Genomic DNA, 22,194 nt, shown 5'->3' on the forward strand with positions numbered 1-22,194 from the left:
CCCGTTCTCACACCGTGGCTCGTGTGATTAGGTAGAGGATCAACAGGGGCTCCGTGTCCCTGAATTTAAACTGAATCTAAACACACCGTGCACAATGCCAAGTTAGATAATGGTTAAAAGAACAAGATAAGAATAAATAAAAAGATAAAATAAGGATAAAAAATAACTTAAAAAAATAAAATAAAAAGATAAATAACTGCAAATAAGTACAAATAAGTAACTGAAGACACGTGTGGTCTGCAGATGTCGATGTACATGGATGTACATGGAGTTTAATGTGCAAAATGAACTTAGTGTGCAAAGTGACCTGATGTGCAAACTGCAGTTTGAGGTCGGTCAGCTGTTCAGGAGTCTGATAGCAGTGGGGAAGATGGAGTTGTTGAGTCTGGATGTTCTACATTTCACACTTCTGAACCTTCGTCTCGAGGGCAGAGGTGTGTCTCTCCTCTGGACTCTGTGATGGTAGCTGCTCTGCAGAGAGGGCAGCGGGGTCCTGATGATCTTCTCCACAGTTGTTATCACTCTCTGCAGGCGTTTGCGGTTTGCAGTAGTGCTGCCGTACCATGCAGTGATGCAGCTGTCAGGCTGCTCTCCACAGTGCAGCTGTAGAACCTGCTGAGGATCTTGGCCAACATACCAAATTTCCTCAGCCTCCTCAGGAAATACAGCAGCTGCTGAGCCTTCTTGACCAGCTGTGTGAGTCCCTCACTGACTCAAACTCCTTCAGTGACACTTGCAGCCTTGCAGATTAGTTTGCTGATCCTGATGCATCTCTGGAGCTGATGCTGTCCCCCAGCAGACAACAACAACATAGATGCTCTCACTAGTCCACTTTACCCTCTAATCACATCTCTGACATCTGCAGGTTGCTCCATAGAGACTCTCGTGCAATGCCAGGTGTTTGTGTTTGTCTGTAGGTACACATTAGATATGACCATAGACGCACACACACAAGTGAACACAGCAGCACAGATGGTTTCCACCTGCTTCCCTCTTTCTTCACACAACTGTGAGGATGATGAAGAGGTTTCAGGACGAGGTGGTCAGCAAGCACAGGATAAAGCAGGGCCATGAAACTCTCTGGTGCAGCAGATGTTTAATCAGACTCAGCTTTAGGCTTCTTTTCCCACCTGGCAGCAAAGTAACAGCTTCACTAATGTGAACAGTCACAATGTTAAACGTTTCTATATCTTCATATATTTTTATCTGTTGATGCTGCAGAATAAAGTCTGTTAACAGAGTGCAGGATGTGTAGAGCAGGTCCAGCTCTCCCTTTACTGTGTCCACTTTCATCAGCCCCTGTGAAGTGACACAGAGTGCATGTGTGTCTGTCAGCTGTTGTTTGTTGTGAAGGATGGAACAAATGAACACACACTTTTAGAGAAATCTGAAAAAGCAACACGTGCTTGGGCTCCTTCTGTGCTCGTCTTCATTAATGCTGATCTTTCTTTCCTGTTTGTTCTTTGGCACAAGCTTCAGTCTTTTCTCCCAGGGCTCCTTCACACTTAGAAACACACCTACATTCATTTATACACAAACATCATGAAACAAAGGCTTTGTAAAAGAGGACATGAGATCCTCTCTGAACAGCACATTCATATCAAACACAGGACTGAACAGGATATACTGAGTCTGTGCTGTTTTCATTGTTACTTGCTGAGTATTTTTCCAGTGTTTGAAATGTGACTCAAGTCTGATTCTTCTACTGTGTGTGAACTCTAAGCAGCTGCATTAAACAGCTGCTTTTCAAACCAGGCTCAATCCTATGACTCTGTGAATGTAAACTTTTGTCACCTGCATGAATAACAATCCTTGATCTAGTCAGGACTGCAGTGCTCCTGTGATCCCAGCTTATAGATGGAGGCTAGCATGAGAGGCTCAGCAGCTAAAGCAGCACACCTGGGTCTCCCAGCCTATTAAAAGCAGCCCTTTGCTTCACCTGCTTCACTAAACATTATTATTATTATTTAAGCAGAGTGGTGTGATTGATGTAGGCATTGCTGTGTGACAGGAGGACTTTTCTTGAAACAGCTCGTGTGACGTGAGCTGACGTAAAAACAGTGATGTTAGCTTGATTCTCTTGGCTAAAACTATTTTAAAAAGAGGGTCAATCATGCAAATCTGCCAATAGAAGCCAAAGTTACAGCCCCTCAGAGTTTAAAGAGAAAAGGCCCGTTTCCAACACTCGGTTGTGCAAAGGGAAACAGGCCCACAGTGCCTGAGTGTGTGGGTAATTCTTCAAATAATATTCAAAAGCAAACATTTTTAAGCATGTAAATAAAATTCAATCATTTCTGCTCTTCAATACCTAAGAAATGAAAACTGGCAGATGGTCCCAAAATGTGAAACGCCTGGCTATCTGTGCATTTAGTGCTGCAAGTTTTCAGTGTTTACCTTCAGAAGCATAAATCTCTGCACAGATAATGTTCATATGTGGATTCCTGGTTTTCTGCAGTTAATTGTGACCCAAAGCGTATTTTTAAAGTGGTTCCAGGCAATAAAGTCTAAAAATAAATACATCTACTTCCTTTTTCTGTGTTCCAGCCTCAGTGACTCTGACACAGTGCTGTAATATTTACACCTCTGATGAAAGCAGAGTTTGTAGTTGCAGAGAAATACTCGACTCATTTTGGGCATTTACGAGCAGGAACCTCAGAAAGCCCCTCGCTGCTTCACTGGTTAAGAAGCAAAGCAAACATTAGTTCACAGTGATGTTAATTAAGGCCCAAAGTTTAGGAACGAACGTCAGCACTTCACTAATGAATGTAATGCTGATTCATGTGCTTGTTTTGTAATGTGCATGTTGTGCGTTGCTATTTCCCATATTCTTTGGCACTGATAGATGAAGAGTCTCAGGCAGGACCGAGGCTGCCAGCTGCTGACAGTGAGCAGGGAGAGAGCAGCAGAAGCTGGGCAAGAGCAGGGCACCTTCAGCCCCCTTCATCAGTCAGAAATCATTTGGGTGTCTGTGTGAAATGTCTGATTTTTAAAATCTTTTTGTAGACATATTTATTAAATGTTTAACAATTATATAGAAGAAAGACAATGTAAAGAACAAAACATGACAAAACCAAAATGAGTTGAAGTTATGAACTGTTTCTGAGAGACAAATAACACCAGGATCCTTTTTGTGTAGCTGACAGCTGGTAACTGTGCAGGGGCGGGTCTAGCAAAGTGTTGCCAGGGGGGCAGGTAGGGCATTAACAGGGAGAGGGGGGCACAAAGACATACTTTTCTTTCTTATTCTCATTTAAAATGTCGAGCTTTTAATAAATAATTATCTGAATCTTACAACAAACGTTTCCATCTGATGTAAAATGTATAGAAATCCATTATTGTACATAGTCATTTTTTAGGGTCCCATCATAATTTCTTCAGAAGTAAGTACTGCATATGATGCCAGTGTTTCCCACATTTTCTAGATTCTGCACCAGTACTGTGTGTAAAATGCATCAAAAAGTCCGTTTGATTCTTTCTCAGCTGTCTTTCTGTCTCCTTTCACTTTTTAAAGGTTGCCATGTTAGAAAACATATTTTGCCCTGCCGTGCTGTTTATTGATGTGGCAAATGAAAGGTTTATGAAAACATATCTAAATCTGTCATCAGTAATCAGCAATGATCATGTCTCACCTCTAGTCTCTGTCTTAATGTCAGGTTTCCACCGTGTGTTGTAGATGTTCAGGAGGTTAACTCGACCAACAGTCTACTTCCTGTTTAGAATACCAGGACAGGGAGGATGGTGCAGGTTTAAGTTTATTAGACTGATGCATGTATACCAACAAGACAGCGTCCATCACTGTGACAACAGCGTTTGTTTTCATTCAAAGGCTTCATGGTTTTTCCTTTAATACCTGGGGGGCCGGTCTCCAGTCAAAATGCCCGGGACCATTTTTTGTCCCAGTCCAGCCCTGGTGTCAGATCTGCATGCAGTGTCAATGAGACGATCAACAACAGATCAGACAAAACACTCAGGCGGACACTCCTCTGTAGAAGGAAACATGGAAAGTGTGAGGTAATCAGTGCACAACATCACTTTGTATTTCAGGCTGTTTTTATATAGAACTTCAGCACCAATGTAAAAGTTCTGGTTTGAGGAAGATGAAGAACATTTTCAGGAAGGATGCCGTCTGCAAGCAGAGCTGCTTGAACCTCAGCGCTGAGGTCCAGACTACTTCCTGTGAAGCCACGTGATGTAAATCTGCTGCTGTAACTTCACAGTTTACTGAAGCTAAATGCAACGTTACCATATAATCTGTTTTCAACAAAGGTTTCACTCCGTCCGGTGTTGATGGAATGATTCAGGCCGTACTCGTCAGGCTTCCCGTCGACCACACGCATTTCAGTCACAAACCCCGTGACTGACAACAAGGGAAACAGCAGAAGAAAAGATGTGAAAAATACTGGATGATGATGATGGAGGATTAACCGCGGTGGCTAAACTGTTTCCTGTCTTTGTGGGCGTACTCACAGGGAAGTTTCCAGGCACGTCAGTCTTGGTGGCTAAAGTCTCCATTTTCCAACATGTATCGCTACAGGTGCAAAGACACAACATTAATCATCAGTGTAAATATTTTAATGCTGTCCAAACGGTGTTTGCTTTGTCTGTCCTCTCGCGCTCACAGAGGAAACGAGGACGCCACCTTCAACCCATCTTCAGTTGGCTCAACCATGGCCGGACTTCCTGTTGGCTTTGTGACAGCAAACCACTTGAAATGAGAGCAAACTGCAGTCAAGCACCACTTACAGCAACCTGTGGACACGCAAATGGAAAGCACTGAGAATCATACAGAAGCATAAGAGCTGTTTATTGTAACACGTGTGTGTGTGTGTGTGTGTGTGTGTGTGTGTGTGTGTGTGTGTGTGTGTGTGTGTGTGTGTGTGTGTGTGTGTGTGTGCACATTAATAACACACTGATGTATGTTAGTTTGATTTATGCTATATCTGAGAAAACAACTGCAGAATTTTACATCAAAGTTTCCAAAGCTGATGTTTTGTTGTTCACTCTGTTTTATATTCATATAGTTTGTTGTTTTTAAATCAGTGGACAAAATAAATATTATCTCACAAAATCCAGGGTGAAACATAACCAAATAACCTAAATGGTGAAGTCATTATAGAAGTACATGTTGCAAAGGTCAGCCTCCTGTATAGACTGCTAAACTGTCTGGGGGGGCCCTGCCTGTCCTCGTTGGATAAGCTCCACCCCTTTTCCATAAGACGGAGACATTTGTATGAAAATAGATGGGCAGTAAAATAAAAAATATTATGGATGACTCTGTAAATCAAAGTCGGCCTGAGGCAGAAGCAGAAACCATGAGGAGCACAGCACCACTCCCAGAAGGGCACGAAGTGAAGCCATAGCTGCTGAAGAGTGAAGACGTGATGATGGAGGAGATCACAGATGAAGATCTGCTGCCTGCTGACTCTTTATATAGAAGAGTGAGACTATCTCCCCACCAGCAGCTGCACTTATACAAACCCCAGGTGCTGGGATGGCTTTGAACATGTGACATTCTCTGCAAACACATGGACAGTTTCATAAGCACAAAGATTATTCCTGCAGCGGCAGAATCGTATCCACTGTGTGAGAGGTGAACGTCAGACAGTTCTTAGAAAATGTAGTTTCTCTTTAAGCTTTTAACGTCTCTTTTACCCCCATTTGTCTAAAACTACTTGACAGCCCTTCATGTCAGAGGTTTATTACCTGTGCAGGATGGAGCACATGGTCTCAGTCAGGCTGGACACGATCACTCCTACAGGAAGTAAATGTGATTTTATTTCACCTGTGAAATGATGAAAAACAGCAGAATAGCTCACGCTAACAAACGGGTGTTGAAATGTTTCATTTTCTGCTGTTTCACAGGTCAAAAAGGGCGTCGAAGCAAACTGAAGCTGAGCTGCTGCTGCTGTTGTAGTGCAGCATCTGCTGTGTGCTTCATCAGAGAACCTTCTGTACACAGCAGACAGAGGCTGCTGCCACTGAAGTCCATCTGCTAGAGAGCTTTAAACACTGGTTATTGAAGTGGCTTTGATGATACTGATACACAGTCTTTGCTGCTGTCACAGGACAGGGATCCACCAGGGAGTAGTTGTCAGGATAAAGAGCCTTCGCTTCTCTAAATATAAACTGGATACTTGTAGGAAACTTTGGGAAGCAGCATTTTTCCTCATATCGTCTAAACTGAAGTTAGCTCAGGTGCTTCTTCCATACTTGCTCTGCAGAAAGCCAAAGAGTTTGGAGCTCTGCAAACATTTGCAGCACAGCTGGATGTTTGTAACTTTGGTCACCTCTGTATCATCCCTCAGATTCTTTCTGCACAGCTTTGAAACCACGACAGCACGAGTGATGCTGAGGAGACGTCCAGTTTAAACAGACCTTTATTCCTGGAACACAAACACATGAAGTGATGCTGCTAAAGAAGAACATTTAATCGCACTAATGAATCAAGCATCTGTTTGTCTGTCAGTCTGTCAACAGTTCCTCTGATCGACTTCAGACTTGGTGGGTATTTTGTTTTTGCAGCGGTCAAAGTCGATCAGCGTGTTGCTTTGTCTGCTGTAAATCTGCCTGTACAAAGGGAAACATGCATGTTTTAGATGCAAACTCACAACATGGCTGCATTTTTGTGATTATGTGTATTTTATATTGATTTATTCTATTATGTTTTGTATATGAATCTTTACAAGTGTGTCGATACAAAGGCTTGATTAAAACAAAGGTCTCAGCTGTGCTGTTAGGGATGCTCTCATATTTGTTTCAAATGTAATAAATCAAAGGATTTCAGGCTTTTCATCCTTTTTATTTGTTTGGTTCTAACAGCAGCTGGATAAAAACATGCAGGTGATGAATATAATTGTGTGATATTATGAGCATTGTGAATAAAGAAAGAGCAGAGATAGTAAAAAGGAAACAGGTGATGGACGTGAGATTTTCAGAACAAAAGCTCCTCAGTGAGACGATCACCTGGACACAAGGTCAGGCAGCTGGGACTCATCTAGAGAGCAAAATGGAAAAGTGATCTGTGCAGAACATCACTGTTGATTGCAGTTATTTACATCAGACTTCTTCTCTGAGATAAGAGCACCGTTTGTGGGAAAGATGACAGTATTTCCAGGCTGGATGCTGTTTGCAGGGAGAACTGAATGAAAGTCTCCTGCACCTCAGCGCTGAGGTCCACACCTGTGAACACAGATGAGGTCAATCTGCTGCAGCACGTAGAGCTTTACTGATCAGCAGGTTCAAAGGATTCAGCAGAGCGTAGAGTCAGAGCTAAATGCCACATCACCATAGAGTTTGTTAACAACAGCTTTCTTTGCCCTTTGTCTCGATGGACTGAATCAGGGATACTCGTCATACTTCACCTCAACCACGTCACTGAGAGACCCCAGCCTGACACAGCAGCAGAGATGATGAAAGCAGAAACAGCAAACAGATGCTTCAGTTGTGTTTCTCTCTGTGTGTGCGCTCACGCCCACTTGTGTGTGTGAACTTTCCACGTACCTCAGCTTGTTTCTCCAACATGAGCCATCAGGGCTGAAAAACATCACTAACACATGAATTCTTTCTCTTTTTGTTATCACCTGTGATCATGTGTCTCATGTTTCTGTCATTCACCAGTTCTTGTAGAGTTACGTGTAACTAGACTTCTGTGGGACGTAAATGATTGTTTTGTATGCAGATCTGTACAAAGGATGGAAACACTTGATTACAAAGGAGATCTCAGCTGTGTTGTTGTGGATGGACTTCAACGTATTTGTTAAAAAAGAGAATAAAGCAAAGTGTTTTAGCTGTTTGGGAGTTTTTGTTTGATTCCATTCAGTTTTATTTCTATGGAGTCAAATAATAAGAAAGGCTCTAGAACAGCCCTGAGTTTGTCCAGGTGACACTCCTCTGAAGAACAAAGACAAAGAGGAAGAAGGGGACTCTTGTTTCTTTCAAAATAAAAGCTGAAATGTTTTGGAAGCATGATAATATTTCAGCCAGGATGCCGTCTCCAAGGAGACCTGCACCTCAGCGCTGAGCTCCACATCACGCCCTGTGAAAGCACAGATATAAATCTGCTGCAGTGAGAAGAACTTTACCCAACACAAGTGTAGAAGTAGACATTTGACTTTACCTACAACCTGTTAACAACAAAGCTTTCATTGCCTCTGCTGTTGATGTCATGTAGGACTAATCATACTTCACATCAGCCATGCACACGTCAGAGGATCTCCAGGCTCTCAGTAATAAAGCCAAGCAGATGATGTGAACATAGCAATAGTAAAACATGCATCATAATCAGCTGTATGTGTCGACTATGTGGCACCTCAGTCTTGTTGGCATGAAGAAAAGTTGTGTAACATGTAGCATAAGGGCTGCAAAGACATCATGTAGACAGCAGTCGTCTGTTAGTCGTAACGTATCTCCTGTTAAAGAGTTAAATGTGCGTTCTCCATCTCTGTCCTCTCACAGCTCGCCGTACACCAACTCCAGCTGTGGTAACCATGGCTGTGCCCATCAACACGCTGAAGCTGAGACGCCACCCGTCACTATGGCGACTCCAATAGGGTTACCTGTCAGCTGTGGACGCATGAAAGGAAAACAGCAGAAACACAGACATGTTTACTGGAACATTTCCTATTGACAGCTTTATGGAAAAGTGGGTTTAAACACTTTTCTATGTTTTATTTTGTTTATTTATGGATTTATTGTGAAAGGAATTTCAAAGGTTTAATTTGACCTTTCCCCTGTTTTTCATACAGACTGGAGACGAATGGATGGTGCTTTCTTTGTTTGTCTAAAGATAATGAATAAAACTCTACACACATCTTAAACCACCCTCCTTTCTATATATTTTGTTATATAAATGGAACGTATATAAGACACAAACTGAGCTTATATGATACTAAGGACCCTGGAGGTCAGTCCACCTTTATAATTCAGCACAGCCTGGAGTCTTGGTCTTTTCTTGGATGTTGGTTCCCTTTGTTTCCATCCTCTGTTAAGATGTTTCAGTAATGTTGAGGTCTGGGGAGGCCAATCCATGGCTGACGTCCTGTGATGCTGCATTAGCAGTTTGTTCATAGTGAAAAATGAAGCCACTGCCAATCAGACATTTGCACAGTGGATCAACTTCTGATGGTACTGTCCTGAATTCCACACCTATAATATGTTTGCATGTACTGATGAATATGTGCAGCTGATTTTCAGTCCAGTTCCTGTGTGACAGACGCCAGTCTTTCTGCCTGTGTCCTTCCTTAACAATAGAGCCATCCTTCCACTGAGACTGTTTCTGATGAGGCTTCACTGAGCAGTAGATGGATCCCTCAGCTCATCTAATCGTCCTATTTCTAACACATGACTGTCAGAAACTGTTAATCTGCTGCAGCTCTTTAACTCCTCCACTTCTTTTTTTGTAATCTCTTAGTTTCCTCATCTTTTAAGGTGGCACTGCACACCAGATCCAAAGTCAACATGCTGTTATATAATGGAGTTGAACCTGTAATGGAGTTTGATTTAAACCAATCAGCAATTAAGTGAATGATGATGAGCAAAGATGGTGGAGGTGGTGGATGAAGACCCGGACAGCTGTGGTTGGCTCCTCGTATAGAGCAGAGTGAGGTTGTGTTTGCACATTATTATAAAACCATGTTCACCATATATTTTAGCTGCAGACAATAACATGATTTCTTTGCTGTGGTGATTTTATTCCACTTTGGTAAAATGGGAAACCATCATTTCTTGCTGTAATTCACACATTATTCCAAGAGCCTCAACACGAGCCTTGTAGTCCGACCATATATAGACAAATCAATAGTTGTGTTTGTAACAGCTCACGAACATGAATCGTTCCACATTACTTTGAAATCATTGTAAACTAAACTGGAATAAATGAGTGTTTATATATAGTTTTGTCTCAGCTGTTCATACACAGTGTTTCAGTTCTTATCAGAGTCCCACCGTCTCACTGTGGTGAACCTTTAGCTCTGTTGTAAGCGTGTTGTTAGACCAGGTTTCCCTCATTTAAAAATAATCTCTCATTAGAAATGGACATGATGTCTAAGACATAGAAATGCTTATTATGGGTTCACTTGATGTCACTGAAAAGATGCACATGGGTAACGTGCAGGCCATCCAGCTCCGAGGTTTATCTCCTCACCTCGAGTCTGCGACACTCTCTCCGTGTCCTCTCAGATAAGGGCGCGCACATTTCTGCACCATCTTCTAAATTACAAAGAGCGATTCACAAAACAGAAGCTCACAAAACACTCATCACAAACCAAAAATGGCTCCACTGAGCGTCAAACTGTCACCAGAATTACTGATAATCTAAAGACTCACAGAACTCATTTTGTCTCATTGTGTCTTAGTTTGAGACATAAGTGCATGATCATAATACTGTGTAGTTAGATGAGACAGAGCTGATGCTTGCTCTTAATTATCCTCTTCATGTTTCCCGAGCCTCAGCAGTGGAAGCTACCATGGATAGAAAGACTATGACTCATCTTAAATCTCAAATCTTTGTCTCCAAAGAGCTGCTGATGTGTCCGATATGATCCACAAGCTTAAACTAGGATTATAAGTGTGTGCAGTGATGTGTGTGAAACCTCTGAGGACTCACACGTGTGTGCTTCAGCCCACACACACATATGAAGCACTGCGACCTCACACAGAAGTGTTTTACACATCCAGCCTGAATCCTGATCATTTCTACAGTTTATTAAGTTCAGCTTCACCTGAACATCAGTGATGAAGCTGCTCTGACTCCATCACAGCTCACAGCTGTTGGAATGAGTCAAACAATGAAGAAGGTTCAGAAACAGCTGATGATTTTACAGAAACATGATGCAAACATGAAAATGGACACATGATTTTTTATTAACAGACACTGTTTATGTTTCACTGTGCATGACGTCATCAACACTGACACCAGGGGGCGCTCATCAGCAGCCTGAGGAACTGTGATAAGGGAGGGAGACGCAGTGTTGTGTGTACTGCAGTCGGACAGAAGGAAAAACTTCCTCCTGAAAACATTTTCATCCTTCCCAAAAGTGTTTGAGTCAAATGTTACAAATATATAAATACAATAAAACACAGGGTCTTACATAAAATTAGTGATGCAGTTGTGCACTGAGCACCTTTCCAATGTTCCTTCCTCAGATGAGTCCAGCTGCTGAACACATTAACATCTGTATGTAAATGTAGCCGAGAACCAACCTGAGCACTGCTGGGAAAATACAAAGGCAACCATCAAAGTGCTGTATTATCTTATTTATTCTGAATGTTGACTTAGATCCACACCACGATTTATGAAACTATAGAACTAAAATAACAACAATCGTCTGCTTCTTTAAAATTTCTTTCATTACATCAAACCAGTGAAAACTGAAAAAAACAAAGAGCTGTTAGCATGTTCAGACCAACTTTGAGACAGAGACTGTAAAGTTCTGCACTTTAAATCCTGCCTGTGTTCCTGCAAATGATTCACACTGAAAGTATCTTAGTTTAGTATTGAGTGAGCCACAAAGCAGCCTGATAGCTTTAAAACAGGAAAAGTAAATGAAATTGACAGTTTCAGTGTAGCTGGATCTATTATTGGGGGGTCATGACCCCCGTAACCCTGCCTGGTCCTGAGGTCAAATCCACCATCTTTGTTTCAGTGCTTCATGTTCTCCCGTGTTTGTGTGCGTCCTCTCCGGTACTCCGGCTTCCTCCCACAGTCCAAACACATGCAGTTAGTGGGGTCAGGTTAGCTGTGAGTGGTTGTGTCTCTGTGTTATTCCACCTTAATCAATGACTTCCTGTTAGCATGAAGTGCTTCTGTAGGACTGATGTCATTTTCATGGTTGGATCATTTAAATGAAGCTGGACTCAGATGCAGTAAATAAGCTGATTGATCATTAATGAATAAAGCTGGTCAAACACATCACGTGGACACATGTGATTGTGTGTTGTAGTATTGATCCCAATGCTGGTATCAGTCCTGGATCAATAACACTGGATGGATGCGTTCAGCATGGAGCCCTGAGCTGTGTTACAGACAAACATGGAAACTGACAGGTCTGTGTCATTCACAGTCTGTAACACTTCTAAACAACAGAGGCTGACCCAAGTGCCTCAGAGCCAGGCACGCTCACATCACAGCTCTCTAAATAAGCCAGTTTCAAAATAAGAGCTGAAAGCTGTGTTTGCTTGTGTTAGCTTATTATTGTGGAGACTAACATTCAGTGATCATGTGTTCAGACTAGAGCTGGGCGATAGAACGATAACAATATGTATCGCGATATAACTTTTACTCGATAGAGAAATTAAGCTATCGCGATAGACCTCGCCGCTCTTGTCCTCTTAAAATAAAAAAAAGGTCAGCCAATCCAAATTAAGTAGCGCAGAGCCGAACCAATCACAGCCGCAGCGTCACGTCGCGTGACTTGTTAGGTACAGCACAAGTGCCAAGCCGCACGTGTGTTTGTTTGCGAAGCAGCCAGCGGGTAATGGAGCCAGCGTGTAATGGAGGAAATGAGTGTGCCGACTAGAAAAATCAACCGAGCGTGACCGAAGAGAAAACAGATGATGGTTCCAACGCCGGAGAGATTGTCGAACGGAAGAGCCATAGAAGTTCCGTAGTGTGAAGGTATTTCGGCTATTTCAAGTCTGACAAAAAACAGAGTAGCGTGCACTGTAAATGTGCCGAAAGCAAGTCTGGAAATACAATAAACTGGTGCATGCGTCACACTGTGCGCCACGTTATTGTTTCGGTGAAATGAATTTCTACAATACTGTTACTGTTAATTCTACTCTCTGCAGTGTTTAAATGCTTACATACACACACATTTTTCTGTCCGTCCACACATACGACTCGGTTCTGCTTCTATGCCCCAGCTTTGTTTACTTTTTCCCACCGAGGCTTCTAGACTTCTGATTGGCCAACATTTCTGCACGGTTAGGAATCTAGCGCCACCTGCTGCTTTGGCATGTTCATAGCAGCGTTTTCCTTCATTTCTGCCTTTATGTGTGGACGGGATTATTTTTTAAAACGAAAACGGAAAATCTCAGTTTTCAAAAACACCCGTGTACGTGTGGACGTAGCCTCAGTCTCTGACTGGAAGCGCTAATTCGTCATTCGGCTTTTGTCAGACTAAAGTAACTGTTAAAACTGTTTGAAAAGCTCAGCTATACAACAAGGAGAGATTGAGAATTTCCTTTTAGTTCTCAGTTTATTTGATATTGACAAAAGTTAGTCAGTTTTGTCTGTTCTTCTGTAAAACAAACTAAGATTTATTTTTAGAATTAATATTTTGTTTCTAAGTGGAATTGACAATTTAGTCTGTTTCGTTTGTTCTATTTTGAAACTTAAACGCTTTAGCGGCTGCCTTTTGTGTAGTTTGCAATATTTGCCTTTATTTATCTGAAAAAGTCTCATGTTCCTTAAGTACATCTACCCTGTTGAACTTATTATGGGAAATAAATATTTAAAAACAAGCTGCTGATTATTTCACATTTTACTTGTGAGCAACGGGACATTTAAATCTTACAAATATAGTTATTTGGCTTATATCGTGATAGATATCGTTATCGCCTGAAATGAAAAAAACATATCGTGATATGAAAAAATCTCATATCGCCCAGCTCTAGTTCAGACTCATAATGATTACTCTCAGAAATCCTGATCTTTGTATTTACTGTGTGTTGGATCAATAACTGAGATTCATGGTATCACACAGCTGTGCTGCTGCTGATGTCAGCACATCTGGAACAATACGAGGTATCTGCTACCAGACTGAGCAGGACGTGAGACCTGTGGACTGTTTAAAGCTGTCCCTCCACAGCTCACTCAGACCTGATCCACACCTCAGTGATATTCTCTGACTTCCTCACACTCAAAAAAATCAACTAGGGCATGTGTTTGATTAACAAAGTAGTAATATGTTTACATCACATGAAGAAATCATTTTTATGCTCATTAAATGATTCATTCTTTTTTGTTGAATATAAATCAAAGAAAACTTTGATGAGTTAAATTCGTTCATGGCAATCCAATGAGAATGAGGTCCATCAAACCAACGGCTCTGATAGCGTCATGTATTGCGCATGCTCCACGCCCACCGGATGCGGAAAGGTCCGTTGAGAAGTTAACGAGCGCACGTGGAGTTACTTCTTTGGCATACCTGATAGTGAGGTAAGTAATATTTCTTGATATATTTATTTAGGTTAGTGGAGTGAGAGATAAATACTATTACCGTATTTTCACGACCATAAGGCGCACTTAAAAGTCTTAGATTTTCTTCAAATAGTGCGGCGCGCCCTATAGCGCGGTGCGCCCTATGTGTTGTAAGGAGAACGTAGTAGAGAACACCATGAGAACGTTAAAGGGTGAAGTGTGGGCGTTGATCGTATATACCAGGACAATCGCACATACCTGTATAAAAGAACAGGTATGTGCATTATGCAAGACATCGTTGTTTTAACAACCCTGAAAATGGCAAAGAGACACGCTTACGAAGCACAGTTTAAACTGAAGGCCATCAGCTACGCGGAGGAACATGGAAATCGAGCAGCGGCGAGAGAATTTAAGATTAACGAATCGATGGTTCGCAAATGGAGGAAGCTAGAAAACAAGCTCCGGCAGGTCAAGAAAACGCAGCTGAGTTTCCGCGGACATAAGGCGAGGTGGCTCGAGTTGGAGGAAAGACTCGAGCGGTGGATCATCGAGCAAAGAACGAGCGGGAGAAGCGTTTCGACGGTCACCATTCGGCTAAAAGCAGTTTCACTTTCACTTTTTATGACACGCTGCCATTTTTCCATCCGGACCAGGACTACGGTAGCGCAGCAACTTCCAGCGGATTATAAGGAAAAGCTGGCCATCTTCCGCTCCTACTGCAGCAAACACATCGGCGACAAAAACATCCAGCCCAGCCACATCACAAACATGGACGAGGTGCCGCTCACTTTTGACATCCCGGTGAGTCACACTGTGGAGAAGAAGGGGACCAGCACGGTAGCGATACGCACAACGGGGTATGAAAAGTCTTCTTTTACTGTTGTGCTTGGCTGCCATGCTAATGGACAGAAACTGCCGCCTATGGTGATTTTTAAGCGAAAGACTTTGCCTAAAGAGAAGTTTCCAGCAGAAATCATCATTAAGGGACATGAAAAGGGCTGGATGGATGAGGAAATGATGAAAGAGTGGCTGAGGGAGGTGTATGTAAGGAGACCAGGTGGTTTTTTCCACGCAGTTTCACTAAGAGTGGAAGGCAGCGCCGGGCGAGTTACGCCACAATTTGCCAATGGATTGTAGATGCTTGGGCTAACATGTCTGCTGGCACTGTTGTTCGAGCTTTCGCAAAAGCCGGCATCGTTTCCGAGGAGCCGCACAGCACGGAAAGTGACTCTGACAGTGAAGACAGTGAACCTGGCATGTTTGATGGAGATTTAGCGCAGCTGTTCAATTCAGACACAGAGGATGAGGACTTCGATGGGTTTGATTGATGATAAAAATGTGAGTACCAAACTTTGTTTTGCTCCTGCTTTATTTTTAAATATGCACACTTGTATGCTTGTGTGTTGTTGATGATGACGATTACTGGTAATAAAAATGTGAGTAAGGTACCGAACTCAGGTTTGCTCCCGCTTTATTTTTAAATACGCATACGGTACTTGTATGCGCCCTATGATCCAGTGCGCCTTATGTGTGTGTTAAATACAGTAATGGCACACATAACTGAGACTGCGCCTTTTAGCACAGTGCGCCTTATGGTCGTGAAAATACGGTAGTTAAAAATTTTTACCTGTGTAGTGTGGAGATTTAGAGGAGTTTTATATATAGCAGGGAGGTTGTAGACCCAAGCATTTTTCAAATGTAAGTCGGTGAATTTAATGTTTTTTTAAAAACTTAACCAGAGTCGCTAATTGTTGCAACAGAGCAAAAACTGATGAGGTTATTTTGGTAAGTTCTTTTTTTTTTTTGTTTCTGTCGACTTTGAATGAGGTGTGTTTCATGGTTATCTGCGTTGGTAGGACTGTTTTTCTTCTCTGGAGTTAGCTAACTTTGAAGAGCGGGAAAGCCGCGTAGAGCCGTTACGTCTTCGCATATAGCTCCGTGAATGACAGGTTACTTTCTACTTAACCGGAGTTGGTGATTGTTGGTAGTAGTGGTAAGACTGACCGACATGGTTTTGGTGATTTTATGAGTGTTTTATGATGCTCTATCTAAAATTCCTGTTTTTGTCAGTGGAGTTTAGTCGCGGGCAACCGCATTAACTGGATTGATGAAAGGTTTAATTCAACTAAACCAGCGTTTAGGGGAGTTAATAACAAGGAGTAAGATAAACTCTGTCACAATAATTGCATGTGCATTTTCTTTTTTTGTAATATATTCACTTAGTTTTCGAATTCAGAATGATTTAGGTGGATAATTGTTCGGGTTATAGTTTCTCTGGTGCTCTGCATTAAGGCTGACTAACGGTGCGTTCACACCGAACGCGATAGACGCCCCTAGCTGATCGCGTGCACATTTGCACCTCGAAGCGCGTCCAGCATGAACTGGTCGAGCTTTATATGCAATTTTCACGCGTATGAAGAAGAGATCTGGGAGGAAGTAGTGCCAGACGGTATGTTATTAAAATGGCAGCTGTCAATCTAGCGTTTGAAGAGTCTCCCTTCTCTATTTGCTGTGGAGAGCAGAGCAGTGCCTAAAGGACGTCCTCACCGTACCTGGGTCCATCAGGTCTTCCACAAGCATGAGCAGTTTGGTGAGTTTCACCACTTGCTCCAGAAGCTCCGTCTGGATGACGGCCGCTTTCAGCTGTACCACCTTCTGTCCCTTGCCGAGTTTGAGGAGCTGCTGTCCCGCAGATTTTACCAGCTGGAGCGGTAGACGTGATAAGCGCGAATGCACAAAATGCACCACACAAACTGCAGCGCGTATTTTACTTCGCGCTTCAAAGGCGTCAGTCGTGTGAAGTAGGCAGAAAAGCGTTTTCTCAATGCAAATCTGCTTCCGAAGTTTAGCTGGACCTCCAGTCGCGCTTCATCGTGCTCCTCCATTGACTTTACATGTAAACCTGAAGCTCTGGTCGCGTCTATCGCGTTCGGTGTGTACGCACCGTAACAGTCTTCACATTTCACAGTATGTAGATATTAACACAAATTTGTCAGAGTAATAACTTTGTTTTAATTAATTTCTCTCCCCAGAAATACATCACAAAATAAAGCCACATTCCCATGCTCTGAGATTCTTATGCACCTCCTCAACAATACATGGTAAGTTCATGTTTGCCTTATTATTATTATTATTATGTTATTTTTTTTTTTTGGATGATGCAGAAGTTTAATCTCCTTGACGTTTTCTAATGCATATTTCATTTTTTATCAGTGACGTGTATGTGGCAGTGCAAGCATTGTGTTACCAGAGAGAGCAGCAGGTACAAATTACTTCAACATTATAAACTACATCATCATTACGGAATAGGTCAACATTATCTGTGCATATATGTTAATTGTCCGTGCACATTTAAGACTTGGAGTGGACTGAACACTCATGTCTATAAAGCTCATTCATCTCAGTTTACACAGACAGCTTCAAGTTCAGTAACTTTTAAATGTGAGTTATGTGACTGCAGTGACGTCTTCTCTGAGAGAGATTTTTTTGTCCATATTGGAACACATCTGCGAAGTAACGAGACAGGTAGTTGTGTGTTTCTTGGTTGCCCTTTCAAGACAAATATTTACAATACATTTTATACACACAAGAGGAAGCATCATCCACACACACTTAAAGATTTTAAAGCCAGGGTAGTTACACGTGTGGACCCAGTTCAAGTGATAGAGTCCTCTGATAACGTAAGGGCTAGCTGTTCTGAAGATGTATCCTATGGTGAATTTGAAAGTGAGTCAGTGACAGAATGTGATAATAGTGATGTTGAAAATCAGCCCGAACTAATTGAACGGAAATTAGCAGTAATATTGTTGAAATTGGAACACATATTTCATGTTCCAGCAAAAGGATTAGATGAGTTCTTAGAGGAGTTAGTTTTTCTGTTGAGTTCAGCTAGTGTACCTCTGACAAAGCGTACAATTAGAGAAATTTTTAAGAGCCTTAACCTCCATATTAGTCAGGCTGTTATTGAAGAGCTTGCAAATTCTGTATGTGTTTCTAACCCTGTGGCTAAAATATTGCCACTCCTTATAAAAGAAAACTATACTACATACAAAATTTTAGGGTTGTAGAGCCTGTTGAGTATTTTTTATCGATAGACCAAAGGAAGTCATTTCAGTACAAACGCTATATAAGAACCAGTCTATTTACCATGTGGCCTTTTGGACTCTTCCAAACTAAGTATTCCTTTTTCAAACTGCTGCCTAAAAGTTAAATATTGTCATTATGGATTCCCTTTTTTCTTAGGATGACACAATACATGCAAGACGAGCATGCATCCTGAAGTCCTTGTGTGTCTACCTGAATGAAGACCATGAGAAACTTGTGAAGGAATATACGGTCAGTTACATTCACAAGTTGTTCTGTGTTATGTAATTTGCTCCAGGAGTTATGGGTAATTTCAATATATGAAATGGTAAAATGTGACACCACGTGTGAATAAAAGATATTGCAATTGGTCCTTGTTTTGTTTCATGTCAAATTTCTGAGGTGTGAAACCAGAGACATAGAATTTAGTAAATATATCAGCATATTCACGCTGATTGCTGAATTCCTTTATTTTTTTCATATGTAGACTCAAACAAATGTATTATTGTATTTTACGTCACAGAACACTGAGGCCAACACTGAAGCCATGGAACAAACTGTGATGGGAGTGTATGTCATACATCAGGAGGGTGCGGAGCCTGGAGATGACCCAGAGAACATCGGTGTCCTGATTGAAGGCGTGGAGGTTCTCACTGGTTTGAGGAGCATTGCAATTGCTTGTGCTCTGTTATTTGGACTGATATACTGTCTGAACCTAAGCTACCCACCGGAGCTCAAATGCACTTTTGAAGTCTTGCAAAAGATTATCATGAAGCTGGATGGACAGAGGTTGTCATCCAAGGCACAGTTTCTAAAAAACAAGCTAATGGGGTGAATGAGCTTGAAACAGACTCAGGCAAGCCAGATATTTTTTTTTCAAGGTTTTTGCAATGCAAATATGTGTTTACTGTTTTAAAGTTTAAAATTGTAAGTTATAAAATGTTCATATAAACTATGTGGTTTGCTCTGCGGCTATTATACAAAGATTGTTTGTTCATAACTTAAAGTCTTATACAGTTTAAGTGTAAACACTGATTTTTGCCAGATGGCAATTGTTACAAAGGCAAATGCACACTGGTTTTCACAAATTGTTTGAGTGGAGCAGTTATACTCAAAATTGAATGTTTTCTCCACACGTTAAATAGCATAAAGTCACTATTAATGGATACAGCCTGATTAAATGGAGGACTAATGTATGCAAGCAACATAGTAATGTTGTAATATTATAGTAATGTTGAATGTTATGTCTGAGCTTTAAATTGTGTTAAAATTCATATTGTTGTTTGCAATGCATATTTTACTACATTTTACGAAAGTTGCTTTGGGGATAATATTTTTTGTCTGCAAACTATTCAACAGACTTATTTCATTTTTATTATTAGGGTTAGGGTTATTTTATTGTATTTTTTCTTTCAGTCAGCATGTCTTGATCTGGAAGTTCTGTGGTCTTAGTATGAGATGGTTAAAGGGGAGAAAGCTAGGCTGAACTGGGATCCTGCCAACTGTTTTAAGAATGTTCAAGCAAAATAAAAGAGATGGTTTTGCAAGTTATCATTTATGTATGTTTCATTAATTTAATTAAAAGTAATGTTTACATAAGCAATACAAACACTAACTGAAACATGATTGGTGTAAGTACTACAGACATAAATTACATTTGTTCATTCAACAAGATTAACATTGGTGTAACAAATATTTTACTAGTTCATGTAACAAGACTGACTTTTGATGTGCCAAAGTGTTTAAACAATATAACATGAATTTAAATTAATTAGACTAACTTGGTACAAACATGTTAACTGAATAAAAATCAAATTAACTGAATGTTAATGTTTAAATTATGTTACACTTACAAACATATTTAGTGTTGAAACAACACAATCAAGATGGATTGATATAACATGATTTGTTTAGATGGAATATAGGTGGCAAGATGAAATTAAGTTCATCCAATGAATTATTTTTTTGAGTGCAGTAGAGACAGAAACCATTCAGATCTGGGACCATCAGCTGACTGATGATGTCACACAGACTGTGTTTTTCAGGAACAGTGATTCTGATGTGAGCCTGCTAGCTGACAGCAGACCTGATGAAAGCACATGTTCACATCTGTGAGGACAGACTGGACTCTTTGACTGCACCTTGGTTCTCCTCAGAGGTCTGTACAGGAGCATGTCCACCCCCACTGAAGATCTCAGTCACTGTGAAACATAGAAAGCTGCTTGTGTGGCCTCTGCCTCACATGTAGATACAGCTACAGGTTTCTCTGTCAGTCAGACTGAAACAGTGTCCTGATGCTGCATCATTCAGCTCTGTGCCCCAGTCAGCATCACTGGGAGCTACCAGTGTTTCTGCCCTTTTCCTGTAACACTACACTCAGCACAGGCTCAGCTGGTATCCAGTGTTGGACTTTGGCTTCAGCTGCTGTGATAGATCCTCTAACATAGATCAGCTCTGCTACATGTTGTTAGATAAGTGCAGCTGCTGTCATGTCCTGATGTTTCTCTGGCTCAGCAGCTTCTCCATCAGAGGTTCACATGGAGCTGATCCAGTATCTCCAGTAACTGTGTTCTGTGCCTCACTGGTTCATCCTTCTGTCTGTGTGACGTCAGTCAGATGTTGAAGTTAAACTCTGTAATCTTCACTGTGTCACAGAGTTCAGTGAGTCCCGTTATTCACAGTATCAATCAGATCATCAGAGAACAGCTGATCAGCAATCAGTGGTGCCAACAGCGCCTCCTGTGGTGAGAGGATGCAATAATGCAATGTAGCATTTTTCCACTCAACACTTGCAGTCATGGAAACTGTCTGTTGGATCTGTGTGACGTTGCTTTCTTGGTTAGAGTTCCTCACAAATGTCCAGATGATTCTTCTAATGAGGCGTCGACCATGTTTGCAGCTCTTTGGAAGAAAACGTCGCCCTTTGCCATCCTTACTTTTCTTTGACTTCTTCAAATGCAGCTGAACTCCAGCTGGTATTTTCTTGGACTTTGCAGCTGTTTCTGGTCATCAGTTCATTCCTGCAAACCTCTGAAGCTGAACAACAATGATGCTGCATTGCTGGCTGATCCCAAAAGGTTGATTCTGTTCATCTGGACGTTTTCAGAAACGTTTGCTCACTGATCAGGTGACTTCTTCAGTCTCAGCTGACTGCAGCTTTACAAGCTTACAAACAGCACATTTGCACAATGACTGAAAGCAGCAGCACCTGATATATATGATACTAATATAATACAGATACATATATAATCCATACTAATGATGAAGGAACTGAGCTCACAGTCCATTGTTCATTCAGTGAACTACTCAGTTTATTTTGGGCCTCAGAAATGCTCACTCTGTTTGTACATCACTGTCAGCAATAGACTCATTCTGCTGTGTGGACAGGAACACATGTGACATCACTTCCTGTTTGTTTGTGACTGAAGAAGTTTACAAGGAATCATTTAGAAGAGTTTCAAACATCAACTGATTGAATCCATGAATCTGAAAACGTGTTTGTGAGTGAAAGAGACAGACATGTACAGACTGAACTATCTGTTCAACAGTCAGAGTGTTTCTGTAACAGGAGACACTCTTTACACTCCACTCAGCACAGGGACACTGAGGCACCAGGAGACCAGGGACTGAACCTAAACCCAGGATAAAGAGTTTGAGTGAATGTGGTGTTGAAGGTGTGGAGGTGGATCAGAGTGTCAGAGGAGACTCTGTAGAAGGACAGAGTGCCAGCAGGACAGTCCACATACACTGCTGCTCTGTTAGAGACAGAGGAGGAGGAGGAGGAGGAGGAGGAGATGGATGTGTAGCTGTTATTGTGACAGACAGAATGAGGACCATCATCAGAGCAGCACAGACTCCAGGACTGATCATTCCATCCAAACACACAGTCACTGCCTCCTTTCCTTCTGATGCTTCTGTAACTCACTGATATAAAAACGTCTCCTCTCCACTCGACCTCCCAGTAACAGCGA

The 22,194-nt window shown here is 41.6% G+C and overlaps 2 protein-coding genes and 2 long non-coding RNA genes across 8 annotated transcripts in view; 2 read left to right on the forward strand and 2 right to left on the reverse strand.

Moving 5' to 3' along the window:
* Positions 1-3,903: 3,903 nt before the first annotated feature.
* On the reverse strand, positions 3,904-5,069 carry LOC146710527 (uncharacterized). Of its 2 annotated transcripts, XR_014919951.1 has the most exons (3): positions 4,620-5,069; positions 4,468-4,528; positions 3,904-4,357 (listed from the first exon to the last, which is right to left on the reverse strand). It is a non-coding gene; the product is annotated as an uncharacterized LOC146710527 (long non-coding RNA). The 2 variants fall into 2 exon arrangements; XR_014919950.1 differs by having other exon boundaries at positions 3,904-4,528.
* Positions 5,070-7,946: 2,877 nt separating this feature from the next.
* Positions 7,947-8,920, forward strand: LOC146710528 (uncharacterized). Its single transcript, XR_014919952.1, has 2 exons — positions 7,947-8,641; positions 8,745-8,920. It is a non-coding gene; the product is annotated as an uncharacterized LOC146710528 (long non-coding RNA).
* Positions 8,921-14,015: 5,095 nt separating this feature from the next.
* LOC146710529 (uncharacterized) lies at positions 14,016-19,774 on the forward strand. 4 transcript variants are annotated; one of them, XM_085453096.1, is made up of 5 exons: positions 14,016-14,158; positions 17,173-17,241; positions 17,354-17,402; positions 18,383-18,475; positions 18,747-19,774. In XM_085453096.1, the coding sequence occupies exons 1-5, from the start codon at positions 14,019-14,021 to the stop codon at positions 19,056-19,058; spliced, it is 663 nt and encodes a 220-aa protein (XP_085309222.1). In that variant the 5' UTR covers positions 14,016-14,018; the 3' UTR covers positions 19,059-19,774. The 4 variants fall into 4 exon arrangements, with proteins under 4 accessions (XP_085309222.1, XP_085309225.1, XP_085309223.1 ...); XM_085453099.1 differs by lacking the exon at positions 14,016-14,158 and adding an exon at positions 15,883-15,925; XM_085453097.1 differs by lacking the exon at positions 14,016-14,158 and adding an exon at positions 16,638-16,730.
* Positions 19,274-22,194, reverse strand: part of LOC146710530 (stonustoxin subunit beta-like) — a 21,450-nt gene continuing 18,529 nt past the window's right edge. The window contains exon 5 of the mRNA XM_085455321.1: positions 19,274-22,194. This exon is cut by the window's right edge and continues 163 nt beyond it. Within this exon, the coding sequence (XP_085311447.1) occupies positions 21,813-22,194 (382 nt within the window). The 3' untranslated portion in view covers positions 19,274-21,812.

The sequence above is a fragment of the Copadichromis virginalis genome, linkage group LG4 (genome assembly GCF_057382275.1).
Source record: "Copadichromis virginalis isolate Kocher_CV1m ecotype Utaka linkage group LG4, C_Virginalis_male_GT1.1, whole genome shotgun sequence".
NCBI classification, from domain to species: Eukaryota; Metazoa; Chordata; class Actinopteri; order Cichliformes; family Cichlidae; genus Copadichromis; species Copadichromis virginalis.

Excerpts from the sequence above, each read along its gene's own strand:
- LOC146710529 (XM_085453096.1), top strand. The coding sequence starts at position 14,019 with ATGAGAATGAGGTCCATCAAACCAACGGCTCTGATAGCGTCATGTATT. Across the intron at positions 17,242-17,353 it reads CACCTCCTCAACAATACATG|TGACGTGTATGTGGCAGTGC; the intron begins GTAAGTTCATGT and ends ATTTTTTATCAG. Across the intron at positions 18,476-18,746 it reads AACTTGTGAAGGAATATACG|AACACTGAGGCCAACACTGA; the intron begins GTCAGTTACATT and ends TTTACGTCACAG.